A 16,052-nucleotide genomic window follows, 5' to 3' on the forward strand; every position below is an offset into this window, starting at 1 on the left:
GTCAAAGCTATCCATGCCTCTAGAGCAGGGATGAGGAACTGGTGGCCCTCCAGATAGTCTTGGGCTTCCAATTCCCGTCAGCCCCAGCCGGCATGGCCAGTGGGCAAGGAGGAAGGGAGTTTTAAGTGCAACATGAGGCAGCACTTCAGTGCTCTAGAGCAGGCAAGTCCAAAGTCCATGGGGGGGGGCTTATCTGGCCCGCCAGTCTGTTTAATCCGGCCCCTGTGGCAGTTTATTTACTGGGGTAAAATCCTAAAAATACCTCAACAACATCAATCCTAAGAAAAAGCTCAACAACTTTGGTTGGCTCTTTGGTCGGCCCTCATGGCCCTTTACTTCATCAAATCCGGCCCTCTTTGAAAAAAGTTTGGACACCACTACTCTAGACTGCAGGCACCCCCAAACTTCGGCCCTCCAGATGTTTTGGACTACATTTCCCATCTTCCCCGACCACTAGTACTGTTAGCTAGGGATCATGAGAGTTGTAGGCCAAAACATCTGGAGGGCCGCAGTTTGGGGGTGCCTGCTCTAGAGGGAATTCCATAATGGGTGCAACTAGGGGGAAGGCCCTGCTCCAGGTCTCCCGAGTTGGGGCTGAGTAAAGGTTTCAGCTTTTTTTTTTAAAAAAAAAATTCATTTTATAAAACAAACATATAAAACACACAACAAACAACTCATACAAAATTCTTTCCATTTCATAATTTTCCTTAACCTCGTTCAATGACTTCCCAACCCCCCCCCAACTGAATTTCATTGGTAATCAACTTTAGCAGTTTCCCATATTAATAATCTGAACTTAAATGTTATTCATATATGTAAATCTAATCATAGATAAAACAAAAATAACTAAAATACTAAACAAAACTCCTATTTCTATCCCGAAAGCCTATATCAACTTCCCTAAGGATAATAAAAAGTTATATATTATAATATTTTTTTAAGTAAAATTTAAATTTCTTCCAATTTTCTAACACTGTCTCTTTTTCTTGGTCACGGAGTCTCCCAGTCAGTTCAGCGAGTTGCATAAAGTCCAAGAGTAAAGGTTTCAGCTTATCCTAGACATGTTCGAAATACAGTATATTAAAAAAATGTCCAGTAGCACCTTAGAGACCAACTAAGTTTGTTCTCTCCAAGGTGCTACTGGACAGTTTATTTATTTATACTATATCAGACCAACACGGCTACCTACCTGAACCTAGACATCATGTTGGCCATGATGCAGCCACTACTTCTTCTCTGGCAGCCTGAATGGAAACAGAAAGAGGAGCTTCAGTCAGCCTTTCATCTGTCCCTCATACAACCAGCTACATTTTATTTCAGTCTGCAAATTGGTGTTGACTCTTAATTTCTACAAATGTGCATCACATAACACCCCGCCTTGGCCACCCTGTTTCCCAAATAGAAAGTGGGAAACACATATAGAAAGAGCTACAAATAAAGGGGGGAAGTCTGCATGGAAGCAAAGGCGCTGGTCAATCCTGGATGAATGAAGAAGATTAAGAAAACTGCATTTTATTTCAGAATAGGAATCAGAACAATGGTTCTCACAGAAGCAAAGACACCGGTTCTCAGAAGCAAAGACACTGATTCTAAATTCCTCATGATGACAAGAAGTCATAGAATGGTAGAGCTTGTGTTATGAAATGCAAGCAATTTATTGATAATGACACAACCAATCATTAGAGTACAATATTCAGTGCAAGTTGTGCCTTTCCCTGAGTGAAAGTGAAAGTAGCCGACACTGTCCTCTGGCCGTTGGACTACAATTCCCATCAGCCCCAGCCAGCAAGGTCAGGGGCAATGGGAGTTGTAGTCCAACAACATCTGGCAGAGGGGTACCCTAGGTTAAGCAGAAGTAAAGTCCAAGGTGAATATGTTATTTATAGACAAATAGGTGTGAGTTTGACCAAACTGCGGAAGGCAGTGGAGGACAGGAGTGCCTGGCCTGCTCTGGTCCATGGGGTCACGAAGAATCGCACACGACAAAACGACTAAACAACAACAAACAAGGTGTGTGATTGTTTTAAATGTTGCCTTTAATGCTGTAACCCACCTGGGACTTTAAGGCGGAGGGTGGGAAATAACTAATTAAATAGATTATTAAGTTGCATTTATTTTTACCAGTTTTATCATTTTATTAAGTTGCCTTAAATCCCCCTGAAAGTGTGGGTAATTTCTATTTAGGCTGAGTGAGCCCCAAATGGTCTGTGCCACCAACCGAAAACGCTCGCATACACACCACGCTTTGCCAACCTGTTGCCCTCCGGAAGTTTTGGTTTAGAACTCCCATTAACCCAAACCAGCGCACCCATGATAGCTGGGGGCTGATGAGGAGTCGTAGTGCATGCCATCTGGAGGGCACCAGGTTGGAGAAGGCTTCTTACTGTGCTGCATATGCATTCGAAAGCCTTGACTTGGGGCATCTCTCTCCCCCTCCCCCGCCGCCTGAGCCACGTCACTTTCACTTTCCCCGCACGGCTTCTTTATCCTGCACTGACTCCGGAGAGGTGAGTCTGCTGCCCATCGTCCCCCCGATGCCTCTGCAGCGCCAGCCAGCCAGCCAGCCTTGCCTAAAGACGGCAGCGAGCACGTCGTGGGCGGCCAAAGGAGGCGCCATTAGGAGCCGGGAGGAAAGACCCTCCTGGGTAGGGTGGTGGCGGGAATGTTCTCGCCTTCCAGTCCCGCGGAGTGTTTCCGCCGGTGGGGCCAAGCCTGGCTCCGCTGCGGGCGGGGAAAATTGGGCAACAGGGCCCCCTTGAAGCTGAGTAAACGACGAGGCAGCAGCTGTTCAATGCGACCCTCGCCCCGCTCGTGTCGCAATGGACGCGGTGGCGGGAGGGTCGCGCCTGGGAGCCGCTTCCTGACAAGCCCACAAGGCCGCCGGGCGGGTGTGCGGGATGGGAGGCGTTTTCCTGCTGGGGCGGAGAAGAAGGGGAAACTGAGAGGGACAGGCATTTGGTGGAAAAGGCTTATTCCAGGCTGCATGTTCAAAGTCCGTTTCGGGGGCCTAATCCGGCCCGCCGGTTGGTTTAATCCGGCCCCTGTGGCAGTTTCTTCCCTGAGGTAAAATCCTTTAAAAAACAACAACAACCCAACAGCTTCAGTCCTAAAAGAAACTCAACAACTCCGACCCTAAAAGAAGCTCAACAACTTCAAAACCAAAAGAAAACCTCAACAACTTTGGTCGGCCCCCACGGCCCTTCAGTTCATCAAATCTGGCCCTCTTTGAAAAAAGTTCAGACACCACTGGTTCGAAGCCTTTTGTGAAGGAACAGTTCAGGGACTGGCTGATGATAATGCCCGTAGCTGGAGCCATAGCTGCCAAGTTATCCCTTTTTTAAAGGGATTTTCCCTTATGCTGAATAGGCTTCCTCGCGAGAAAAGGGAAAACTTGGCAGCTATGGCTGGAGCGTGTCTTGAAAAGTTGGGTGTGTTTTGCTCAGAAGGGGCTGGGAGGAAGGGGAAGAAACCAAACTTGTTTTTGAGTAGTAGGATAGGTGATTTCTTTCTAGTTCATTATGATCCTCAGTGCCGGATTTACGTATAAGATTAACAAGCTATATTTTTGGGGCCCCAAAAAAATTTAAAGGGGAAAAAAACTGGATGTACATTTCCAAAATATAAGATAAATAACAAAATAAAACCTACATACAGCAACAGTGTTTTGTGTTGTGTCGGCTCCTATTTTTTATGTGCAAATGGCTTTAGATACCTATTAGGTCCATAAATTACCATATAGCATATATTCTACACAAAAAACAGTGACAATTTGTTGTTGACAAAGGACAGCTGGACATATAAAGGGCCCCGTTACCTTCAGTAGCTTAGGGCTTCATCAAACCTAAATCCGGCCCTGATGATCCCATCTACACCAAGAATTTTAAGCAGTACTGTACCATGTTACTTTAAACAGTTGTGGCTTCCCCTAAAGAAGTCTGGGAACTGTAGTTTGTTATGGGTGCTGAGAGTTGTTAGGAGATGCCTGTTCCCCACACAGAGCTACAATTCCCAGGGTTTGTTGGGAAAATGGATTGATTGTTAGAACTGCTCTGTGAACTGTAGCTCCGTGAGGAGAACAGGAACCTCTTAAAAAACTCTCAACACCCTTAACAAGCTATGCTTCCTTCCCAGGTTGCTTTGAGGGAAGTAATGATGAATAGCACAATCCTAACCACATCTATCAGAAGTAAGTCCTGCTTAATTACCTGGGACTTACCGGTAGTCCCACATAAATGGATTTGGATTGCAGATTTACATCCCTTGTTCAGGCAGTACAGTTCCAAAGTGGTTCCAAAGTGGTTCTTGTTTTTGAAATATACAGTGGCAGATGTAAATATGGGATGGATGGCTAGGTGGGCTGCTTCTGTGTAATATGGGTAAGGTAAAGAACCACACATGGATCCTAAAGTCAGTATGTGATGTCAGTGTTATTCCCTTCCCTTCTGCCCACCTGGAAACCTACAAAATGTATTCCAAAGACCTTGCGCGTGTGAGTTACTGCATGATGGGCAGGTAAAATATTTTCTTCTGGCACTTAAAATGGTTCTTTGCTTGCAGCCTTGCTGTGAGATGGTGATGAAGTCAGGAGGAGGAGCCATGATGCAGGACTACCTACTAGATGCCTTAGAGGACCTTGGCCAAGAAGATTTTGAGAAGTTTAAGTTTAAGTTGCGTATTGCAGCAGCTCCCGGGGGTAAGAATATTCCACTTGGACGGATGGAGAAGGCAACTCGGGAGAAGATGGTGGACCTTCTGGTTGAGTTTTATGTGGAGGAGGCTGCTGCCCTGATGATAACTATTTTTGAAGACATTGGTCTCAAGTACAATGCTTCTAAACTCAGCAAGGGTATGGATTTGTACTCACCTAGATATAATGTACTATATAATTGTTCAGTATAGCTAGTAATCACCTGGAGCAGGGGTCAGGAAACTTTTTCAGCAGGGGGCTGGTCCACTGTCCCTCAGACCTAGTGGGGGACTGGACTATATTTTGGAAAAATATATGAACGAATTCCTATGCCCCACAAATAACCCAGAGATGCATTTTAAATAAAAGGGACACATTCTACTCACGTAAAAACACGCTGATTCTGGACCATCCGTGGGCTGGATTGAGAAGGCGATTGGGCCACATCAGGCCCCTGGGCCTTAGTTTGCCTACCCATGGCTTAGAGGCTGTTCACCCGCCCCTAGCTCTGCTTACCTCACAATTTTACAAGTCCATTGTATTATTATTATTATTATTATTATTATTAAATCAGCTCCTTTCTGTGGAAATGGTCTGGCACAAAACAAAATTTCCCCTTGCAGGTATAAGAGGCTGGAAGGGAAAAGGGGAGGAAAGGAAACAGTAGCCCTTCTTGCAAATCCTTTCCAGATTTGGAGTGACACATTCTTTCCTTAAACTGCTCTTTTGTGAAAATCTGGTTATTTCTAAAATAAAATAAAATAATTTGAAAGATGTGTGCACACTGGTGAACACAAATCTGTGAACAAGCCTACAAGTGGCCTAGATTTCCTGGCTTGGAGCCAGGAAATTATTTCTGACTGTTCTTCTGTGTAAATCTGGTATATTTTAAAACTTGTATTTCAGTTTTTATTTTTTTACAACAAATTAAAAGGTGCATGCAGGGGTAAACAAATACCTGCTTGCATTCCCATAAGGGACCTCAGGTATCCAGAACTTATGATGGGAGGAAAGTACTAACTGAGGAGACAGGGACAGGCAACACACAGTGCAATACATCCCATGATGAAGGCACACAAACACACATAGAGAAAATAATTACTCGTGCTCGCATTAGTGCCCTGGTGTAGACACAGCCCAAGTGAAAGTAATTCATTTCTGACAGAAACCTTCCAATCTGTTCTCAGATAGCTGGGGGGAACACTTATTTTCCTCAAGCCATTCAACCAAGCAAAACGTTTTTGAACACCGTCAATTTACTTTCATGTGCTAAAATACAGTTCCTTCCATTTGTTCTGAAACAACATAGTAAAGGGAGGGAGAGACTTTTAAAAGCCAAGAAAAATAAGGAGGAAATGAAAAGGAAGGAAAGAACTCTGATGGGCTGGAGGGATGAGGCATGGGGGGCACTGCATAAAATAGGGTTGGGGTGGGCACATGGGGCTGCCATGCTGTAGGTTGCCCACCTGGGATGCAGATGATATAGAGCTGAATTTGATTCCATATGCTAGTTGACGTAAAGCCTCAAAGCCTGTTTCAAAGCTGGCCTGAACTCAGATTTGCAGGAAGCGGCTTGGTATGTACAGTGATTCTTTCAACTTTCCTATACATCATGACCACCAGAGTTAAAAAACCTACTGTTCACAATACAAAAATGTCTAACCAGTTATTTTATTTCTTTTTCAGAGATTGGGAAGCAAGTTCAAGGTATGTAGGCACCTCATTGTAAGCCATTGTAAGTTTTATTCTAGAACTCAAGATAAGTGGATCCCTTGTCATAACTTTTCAAAAGCAGCCTAGAGAGCCAAGAAGACCCTTGAGGCTCAGTAATTTGTAGAAAATGTTTGAAGGAGAAAAGCAAACAAAATTGGAAAACCACAGGATTGTGAGGCATAACTGCAGATATCAGGTAAGCATGGCCTCTGGGAGATGTAAGTAGTTGCATCGCTCTCTAATTTGGGAATATTTTACTGGACCAGTCTTGAGAGGAGAGGGAGTGGTAATAGAGAGCTGATGCTAGACAGAACAGGACTAGAGTTATTCTTCTAGGATTGCTGATGAGCTCAAAAATGGTCAGTGGTGGTCAGCATCTGACTTCCCAAGAGATTGTTTGTGGCTCCCAAAGATTCCCCCACATTTATATTTTTTATTTTAAGTAAGCTTTCTTTAATTGCTAACTCCTATGACCCACCTTTACTTTTTTAATCTTTTTAGTTTCTGCTCCCACAGGTATACCTGTGATGCCAAAAGATTTTCTGTGTCCCCAAGCCCCTCCCTTCAAACTTGACTTTTTATTTTTATTTTTTAAAAAATACTGACCACTCCCAGACGTCCCCTGCTGTACCTTGTGATGCCAAAAGGTTTTTGTTCTTTCCAAAGCAAATAAACAAAGACAGAAATTGACCACACCCACTTTCCCCTCTGTGACTACAGGCACTTTTTTATCAGCCGTATACACTTTGACATGCCCATGAGTCAGTACATTTTCAAATATATCTTGTTTATGATGGGGGGAAATACAGAGCCCATAAAGTAGAGCCAAAGTGAAAGAGATGTATGCTAGTTTAGGTTTTCCCCAACGAAAGGGACAGTTCAGAAACAGTGCAGGCAAACGGTATGCCAGATTCAGGGTATTTGAATGTTTTAGTGTATTCTTAATAGTTTGTTGGAAGCCGCCCAGAGTGGCTGGGGAAACCCAGCCAGATGGGCGTGGTATAATATATTATGGTTATGATGATTATTATTATGAACTCTGCAAACTTGCAAACACAGACCTTGGTAGTCTTGAGCAAAATAAAAGTTCTTTAACTTAGAGGGTCTACATAGACAAAGGACCACTGGGAAATCAAGGGTGCCTTGCATCAGGCAAGCATGTTGCAATGCCATGGCAGATAGTTAATCCTTCTCTCTGTCTATACTAGATTACAAAAAAAAGTATGCTGAGGATGTGAAGGAAGAATACTTGCTAACAGAGGACAGAAACAGCCTCTTTGGTGAGAGCACCCCATTAAATGCCCGTTACATAGAGTTACTTATCATCAAAAAACACCGGCCTCAGAAGCAGAGGGAACATGAATTGGTTGCTACTGGCAGGCTGCACATGGAGGTCTTGGAAACTCGCAGTTCAGATTATTCATCAACTGATATACAAAGCCTTTTTGAACCTGATGAATCGGGAATAGCCCCAAGAACCGTGGTGTTGCAAGGACCTGCTGGTATTGGTAAAACGATGACCGTGCAGAAGATTATGCTGGGCTGGGCTGCTGGGGAGCTGTACCAGGATGTCTTTGACTACGTGTTCTGCTTTCGCTGCAGAGAACTAAGCCTTGCTGAAGATACCATCAGCCTGGCTGACCTTATTGTAGATCAGTGTCAAGACATGTATGCCCCAGTGAAAGGGATTTTAGCCCACCCTGAAAAGCTGCTTTTCATCATTGATGGCTATGATGAGTTTTGTTGCTCCTTAGAGCTCATAGGAGACAGTTTCTGTGATGATCCTTATTCAAAGGTGTCCATACAGGGTGTTCTGAGCAGCTTGTTGAGAAAGAAGCTTTTGCCCAAATCCTACCTGTTAATCACCACAAGGCCTGGTGCTGCAGAGAGGCTGCATGGGTGCTTGAAGTTTCCAAGATTTGCTGAGATCCTTGGATTCACTGAGAAAGGTCGTCGTGAATATTTTTCCAAGTTCTTTAAAGATGATCAGAAAGCCAACCTAGCACTGAGATTCATTGAAAATACTGATGCAGTGTCCACCATCTGCTTCATCCCCATGGTGTGTTGGATCATCTGCTCTGTCATCAGAGTTGAACTGGAAACTGAAGACGAGATTGCAGACACCTTGGACACCACAACAAAAGTCTTTGTACAGTTTTCTCACAATCTTCTTAAGCATGAGTCTGCGAAATGGAAAAATTCCTCTCTGAATGAGCTCGGAAGACTCTGTTCCTTGGCACGGGCTGGCATCCTGGGACAGAAAGTTCTCTTTGAGGAGCAGGATCTTGAGGAACATAATTTAGAGGTTTCTCCTCTTAAAGACCTCTTTCTAGACAAAAGACCATTCCAGAGGGGGATTGGCCAGCACAATCTGTACAGTTTTCTCCATCTTTGCTTCCAGGAGTTTTTTGCTGCCATGTGGTATATTCTGCAGAAGGACTCAATGGAAGTTTCAGATAACAGTATGGGGGACTTGAAGACACTTTTAGCTGAGTGTGAGAAGCCAGGCAATGAGCATTTGACATTAACAGTATGCTTCATATTTGGCCTGAGCAGTGAAAAGGTGCGCATCTTTCTTGATCAAACTCTGCAGTGCAAGACATCTGACCTTGTGAAGCCCCTCTTGCTTCAGAGAGCAGCTGAAGTGGCAACTGAGGAGCCTCCTCGAAAAGGTCATTGCCTGCTGAAGTTTTTCCACTGTCTGTTTGAGACCCAGGAAGCAGAATTTGCAGAGTGTGTGATGCATCATTTCCAGAATATTGACCTTTCTTTCCAGACACTCTCGGTGTTGGACTGCAGGGTTCTGGCGTTCTGCTTGCAGCACAGTAAAATCGAGGATCACTCCATTGATCTAACGTTTTGCAGGCTGAAGTCTTACCACATCAGAGCTTTGGCTCCAGGAATAAAAAACTGTACAACTTTAAAGTAAGTGATGCCATCATATTGTTTTTCTAGGAACAGCAAGTACCAGGCATTGCAGGATTTGAGTGGATAGCCTGTGGGTTGGGCACTGATTTGTTTTTCCCTTTGTTACCAGGATTGCTTGCTGAAGGAGGATAGACACTCCCAGACTCAAGCACACTGTGTTGTAGTGATGGAATATCCATGTATTCACTTCTTCACCATTTCTGAAACCATATGAAGTCAATGTGGCAATATATGCCTTGTATAAATGCCTTGCTGTCAGTAACCATGGCTCAAAATGCCATCCAGTCTCCATCTTTGGCTCAAAAGCTCATGCAGTCTCCTTGTCCCCCTGCCTAGAATAGTATGCACAGGAAGGCGAAAAGCCCCTTGTTTCCCTGGCTTGAAAATCCTAGACCAGCAAAGTCATGCATGTAGTTGGGAGGTGCATACTGGGCTTGGAAAATAAAACAGAATTCTGGCTTGTGGTTGTTTTTCGACCAGAATCAATACCATGGTTGGAAAACAGAAGGAACGCCTGGGGGAGCAATAAGTGTGTAGGGGCAAGGAAGGGAGTAGAGCATGGGACCCTCCTTCTTGCCCACAGCACCCTCAGAAAGCCATGTCCTTTAGTTTTCAAGTATTTCTCTGTAAATGGCTAGAAGCCTGCTCTTTTCACAAGGAAGTGGAGATTTCACACTTCTGTGTGAGCCATTAAGTTTCTACATTGGATGGTCCAGTTCCCACCTTCTTATATTTCTCCTAGATTTTGAAGAATCAGTCCTGAATCTTTTTTCATCTTTCTCATTCTCTCTCTTTCTCTCTGTAGCTTTGGAAGTAACAAACTTGGAAACTCGGGAGTGCATGTTCTCTGTGCCACTCTGAAGGAACTAGACTGTAATGTGACTACTCTAAAGTAAGTAACAAGGGAGCAGAGACACATACAAAAAGTTGGGTGTATGTATGACGTCTTTGTGGGCTTGGAGTTCAGATTATTTGCTATCTGCGCACTATTCCAATGGAGCGCAGGGTCTGTTGGAGTCTGGGTGCAACTAGCTGGCAGTGAGAGAGAAATTTCACAGTGGGAAGGGTTTTTAGACACAAGTAGCCAGATACTGGTGCTGAGAGCAGGATGCAAAGACAGAGTAAGGTCTGGGAACAAGACTGTATGCAAACATACACAAATAACCTAGTTACGAACACAATTGTCAATTATATTGTTGCCACCTACCTAGATGTTGGTGAACACCTTATTCTGTGGAACTCCAGTATTTACATCTATTTTGATTTATCCCCATATGGATACCCTGTATGAACTATGCTACATGAACTCCGACTTATGACTGTGGACATTGCATTTATGTTGGACTAAGTCCTTTTTTGATACTTTGCAACACGTGGTTGTGCTATTTATGTTATTTTTCATTGCCTTTATAAATTCTTGAATGACTTGTTACAGCAGCCGGTTATTCCTGTTTATATAACTGGGAACAAGACCAACAGGACCAGGGCCAGCTCCACATCAGCAGACAAGTTGTCTCCAGAAGATACAGAGATCAGCTCCTTATAATTTCCTCTTAATGACTGCTCAAGTCCTACCTCCTAGTAAAGTGGGGGGAGGAAAGCACTCTGGCTCAGTAGCTTCCTAGTATGCCTTCTGGCACATAAGGCAACGAGGCATGGAGGAAAGAGGAATGTTAGGTATTCCTCATACTGACTATTCAAGTTGGCAACTTGGCTTCAAGTCGCAAGTTAAATTCTGGGAGTAGACTGAATAATAGTTTGCTTGTAACTATACATTCCTTTTGATTCTGTTCTCACCCAAGCTTCGAGGAAAGGATAATAGTGCTTAAATGTAGTGTGTGATCTGCCTATGACCTTGCATCCATTTTGTCCCTGCCAGTCTTGATGAGAATTACCTCACAGATGCTTGCGCCCAAGAACTTTGCAATATTCTGAGCACCAGACACACACTCAGCACCCTAAACCTTCAGAACAACTCCTTCTCAGAGGTTTCTGTGCCTTTCATCCGCCACCTCATGGAGACCTGCCCCAGCCTGTCTTTTCTGCGGTAAGTGCTGATAAAGGGTGGGAGAGAGAACTAACCTCGCCTTCCAGGAAACTGATAGGATTGCTTTGCTGTTGTTGCTCCTGAGGCCAACGAAGTGAAGTGGCAGGATGGGAGAAGTATTTTGACTGAATGGCAAAGGGTTAAGAGCAGGTTTCTCAGAGCATACCTGACCTTACAACTTGCACCAGAAGAGTTTGCTCTTTATAAGCAGATTCCAACATAACAAATACACACATCACACACACTTTCATCCAGAAACAGAGAGAGCATAGTTAAAAGAAAAAGGAAATTGCTGTTTCCAGTTCCTTTCTTTACATGGGAATAAAATGGTTTGAGCACATGATGTAAGGCCAAAAGCTGAAGCCAGTAAAACTTTCCATTCTGCTAGCACGCTCTCCTCCTGCTCTCATTTAGGTCCAACTTAGAGATTGATAGTTGTGTAAGCACCCAGTTCGTCCCACCAGATTTGTTCCTGGCCAACTGAAGACATGCTACAGACTTGCCAGATTCAATTAAAGCCATGGTTTTCTTGGACATAGCAGGAGAAGGAAAGAAAGAAGTTGCAATCATGCTTCTTGCTTGCCTCAATTGCAGCCAAACAAACACACTTGAGGGTGTGGAACAGTGTCAGTGAGGAAGGAGGAGAGAGGAAACACAACCTAAGTAAGAAGAGTCCTGAGGGTTGGAGGGCTGCATTTGGCCTCTGGGCCTGAAATCCCGTTCCCCTGTCTCAGTCACACATGTCCTGCTCCTGCATACCCTTAAAAAATATCACTCACTTCATTACCTTAAGTTAAATCACTGGGTCCTTCCTCTCTCTGCTGCTCACTTCCATTAAGGATATGAAGACAGAAAGTAGCATTGCAGCCCACTCATAAAAACTGCAGCTTCAGATCCTGGTATTCATTTGTGCTCATTTCTGGTTATCTTTCCTTTTCTTCCAGGTTGGAAAGTAATGGATTTGGTGAAAAAGGAAGGAAACGCTTGAAACAGCAAGAGAAAAAGATAACTAAGTCAGGACGTCCTTTTTTGTTGTGGCTGTGACACATTCTAATTTGTATGCTCTGGATCAACAGCAGTCATGTTACCAAAGGGCAGTATTGTACTGAATCAGGTAAACGTGCTTGTAGCTGCAGGATGGGAGTTCTAGAGCTGAACTCTTTCTTAAAAGAAAGAAAGGCAGCATTAAGGCTCAGATGCAAACCTGCCAACTTTAGTTGTTGGAAGTGCTTCCCAAACAGGAAGAATGACATGTGCAGTCATTGGATTTTTAAAAAAGTAAGCACTTTGATCAGCTATCTGATTTATTTATTTTTTAGTATTTTCTTACATAATCTAGCAGCCTTGTTTTAATTTAATTTGTATTTGTTGTTGTTGTTTAGTCGTTTAGTCGTCCGACTCTTCGTGATCCCATGGACCAGAGGGTTAATTTGTATACCACCTTTTTATAATGCTCTACAGAAGGCAGTTTACAAGCTGAAGAAACAACAAAATTAAACAACAAAGATCACACATCTTATTAACGATCCAATCCAACACAAATAAGGCAAATTTAAAAAATGACTTATAATCAACAACTTATATCCAATAAAGTAATACTGTATTCAACAATCCATTAGAATACAATAGTACACTATAAAATTTAATTCCAAAATACCAACAAATAATAATTAAATAGAAATTCATGACCAACAAGTACTGTACAATAAATCATTACTTAAATTATAAAGATAACAGCAAAATTACAATACATAAGATACTGCAATGCACAAAAATCCTTGTAAAAAGGTCAAATTGAGCAACAGGGGCACATACCGTAGTTTATGAAATTATTAAAAGATTCCTCCCGCCCCCGGGTCACGCAAAACTCCTCTCTTCCAGCTGCCTTTGCTGTTCTTAAAGCAGAGGCTGTTGGGAAAGGCTATTGCTCAATTGGACATGATTAAGGGCAGGCAAAATGAGGCTCTTTTTCTGTTCTTCACACTTCCCACCCAAGGGAGCTGACAAGATGCTGAGGCAGTTGTAGTTGTTAAAATGAGATGAAGCAGCAAGGTGTTATACCTACCGTACTCACATCTCCACGAGTGGCTAGAAACTAAGTATTCTCATAGCTTTATTACAAGTCTTGCAAGTTTTGTCCACTAATATGAAAGTTGGCAACCATGTTAATGGTATCTTCTAGGGTTGCCATATTTTGAAGATCAAAAAAGAGGACACGTTTGCCAACTTCTACTTTTAACTATGGATTGCTATGACAACACTTATTTTACAAACCCACGAAAAAGAGGGTGTGTCCTGGAAAAAGAGGGCATATGGCAACCCTACAACAAATCCAGGTCCTCTTCAAACCCTAGTCAAAATAATTTGCAGAGCTGTATATTGATATATAGTAACAGTGAGTGTATTATATAGAGGGGGTGAATCAGGAAGGGGTTTGCATGGAATCATCCTGGACTGTGTGGCCACTGTGAGAACAGGGTGCAGGACTAGATTGGCTATTTTGCTTTATCCAGGAGGACTTTTCTATGGCCCTGCAAGAACATGGTCTGCAAATCCATCACCATCTTTGTCACCTTCCCCTGGGCATATTCCAGTTTTTTAGTTATCCTAAAACTGCAGAACCCAGAAACAGACACTGTCTTCCAGGTGAAGTCGGACCAAACCAGAATAGAGTTTTACTATTACTCTTGTGCTCTGGACACTATATGTTCATTGTTTCAGCCTAAAATTTAATTACCGGTAGCCTTTTTAGTTGCTGCCTACTCCTGTTAATTAGTGGCCTGCTAAAAACCATAGATCAGGCTTCCTCAACCTCAGCCCTCCAGCTGTTTTGGGACTACAACTCCCATCCTCCCTGACCTCTGGTCCTGTTAGCTAGGGATGATGGGAGTTGTAGTCCCAAAACAGCTGGAGGGCCGAGTTTGGGGGTGCCTGACATAGATCATTTTCACATGTACCATTGTCAACCCAGGTATCACACATCCTCATTCCTTAAAATAAATAAATAACATATTTGTGCAAATACACAACCTTACATTTATCTCTGCTGAAATTCATTGTTAGTTTTTTAGTAGTTCTCCGCCCTGTCATGAAAATCTTGGTTCCTTTTTCAATCTTCTAAAGTCTTAGCTACCCTTTACAGCTTGGGATTATCTGCTAATTTTTATGAACATCCCTTCCTTCCTTCATGCATGACATTTGCCTCCTTCATATATTTTTTCTGTGTAATTTATTTAATGTTTATTTGTGGATTTAAATAGTACTAATATAATGACTCAAAATATTAAATAAGTAGAGCATATCCATGAAAATAAATGGCAAAATGTCACATTAAAACTAAGAAAAAGTGCACTGTTATTTATTTATTTCATTTATGAGTTGCTTCCCATGAAACATCGTGAAGTGATTAACAATAAAAGCATCCAACAATAAAACCATATTTTAAATTTTTAAAATCCCAGCACAGGTACAGATTGGGATAAGAATTAACTCCCCCCCCCTTAAGTGACACATTTCAGTCAAAGTAAAGCGTTTTTAGTGGGAGAGTTAAGAAAATGTTTAAATTGCTTTTGCTGAAATCATTGGGATGTGTGTTGTTGTGTGCCTAATCTTCTTTCCCCTTATTACTAACTCATAAAGAGAAGCATGGAAAATGAGGTGGAAGGCGGTGCTGGAAGTGTTTTGCATTGCCATCAGAACATAGGACGATTTCAGCCTAAAGTGGCTTAAAGGAAATGAAGGTCCATAGCCTGGGTGCTACCCCTGATAATGCCTAGTCATCTGTACTTAGAATCATAGAATCGTAGAGTTGGAAGAGACCACAAGGGCCATCCAGTCCAACCCCCTGCCAAGCAGGAAACACCATCAAAGCATTCTTGACATATGCCTGTCAAGCCTCTGCTTAAAGACCTCCAAAGAAGGAGACTCCACCACTCTCACACCACACCATACTTGAAGTTCTTCCACTCAGATGGTGCCTTTAGAAAAGCATCCCCAGCAAACATTTGCATTTCTTCTGAACGTGGCAGCTACAGTGTGGCTTTTAATTAAAAGCAGATGTAACATTTTATTGTGTTTCCCTAGGGATTTTTGTTCTCAGAAACTGTTGGGTCATGATTGTTGGGTCAGGTCACCCATTATAAAAGAGACCACCCCAATGTGCTTATGAAATGTTGCAGTTGTGCTCAGCAGACGGCACCAAGACACTAAAACAGCTTTCACAACTGAAACAGTTGTCTTCATTTCCCCTTAGTTATGGCCTTAGGAAGTGATTCATGGCGACCAGCTAAAGGGATAGCAGGAGTACCAGCTTGCAGGGGCATAGGAAGGGGGGGTGGGGCTCACCCCGGGTGTCATCCTTGGGGGTGTGTGACAAAATGGCACACCACATGGGTTGGCACCTACCATGGGGCCTGGCCTGCAGCACGCCCAAGCCACACGTCATTCCTGGGAGTGACGTGGTAGCTTAGGGCCCCACGCTGCCCGAAATGGCAGTGTGGGGCTTGTGTCCACCAGGCAAACTCTGTGCAGCTTGTTGCGCCGCCCCCCTGGGTGGATCGCCGTGCCGCCTCTGTGTGTAGATCGCCCTGCCCCCGCCGCTCCAGGTACCAGAGCAGCTAGCTATGTCCCTGCCTGCTTGATGGCATAGCTGCCAAGTTTTCCCTTTTCTCACGAGGA

General features: G+C 43.4%; 1 protein-coding gene across 5 annotated transcripts; it reads left to right on the forward strand.

Moving 5' to 3' along the window:
• The first annotated feature begins 1,238 nt into the window (after window positions 1-1,238).
• On the forward strand, window positions 1,239-16,012 carry LOC118080551 (NACHT, LRR and PYD domains-containing protein 3). 5 transcript variants are annotated; one of them, XM_035105952.2, is made up of 7 exons: window positions 1,239-2,010; window positions 4,558-4,846; window positions 6,374-6,394; window positions 7,609-9,325; window positions 10,134-10,220; window positions 11,208-11,375; window positions 12,320-16,012. In XM_035105952.2, exons 2-7 carry the CDS (start codon window positions 4,570-4,572, stop codon window positions 12,417-12,419), a joined length of 2,370 nt encoding a protein of 789 aa, XP_034961843.2. In that variant the 5' UTR covers window positions 1,239-2,010; window positions 4,558-4,569; the 3' UTR covers window positions 12,420-16,012. The 5 variants fall into 5 exon arrangements, with proteins under 5 accessions (XP_034961843.2, XP_034961842.2, XP_060127546.1 ...); XM_035105951.2 differs by lacking the exon at window positions 1,239-2,010 and adding an exon at window positions 2,313-2,507; XM_035105950.2 differs by lacking the exon at window positions 1,239-2,010 and adding an exon at window positions 2,525-2,645.
• Window positions 16,013-16,052: the final 40 nt, after the last annotated feature.

Source organism: Zootoca vivipara, chromosome 2, assembly GCF_963506605.1.
Source record: "Zootoca vivipara chromosome 2, rZooViv1.1, whole genome shotgun sequence".
Taxonomy (NCBI): domain Eukaryota; kingdom Metazoa; phylum Chordata; class Lepidosauria; order Squamata; family Lacertidae; genus Zootoca; species Zootoca vivipara.

Excerpts from the sequence above, each read along its gene's own strand:
- LOC118080551 (XM_035105951.2), top strand. The coding sequence starts at position 2,328 with ATGAGGAGTCGTAGTGCATGCCATCTGGAGGGCACCAGGTTGGAGAAG. Across the intron at positions 2,508-4,557 it reads CCTGCACTGACTCCGGAGAG|CCTTGCTGTGAGATGGTGAT; the intron begins GTGAGTCTGCTG and ends CTTTGCTTGCAG. Across the intron at positions 6,395-7,608 it reads GATTGGGAAGCAAGTTCAAG|ATTACAAAAAAAAGTATGCT; the intron begins GTATGTAGGCAC and ends TGTCTATACTAG.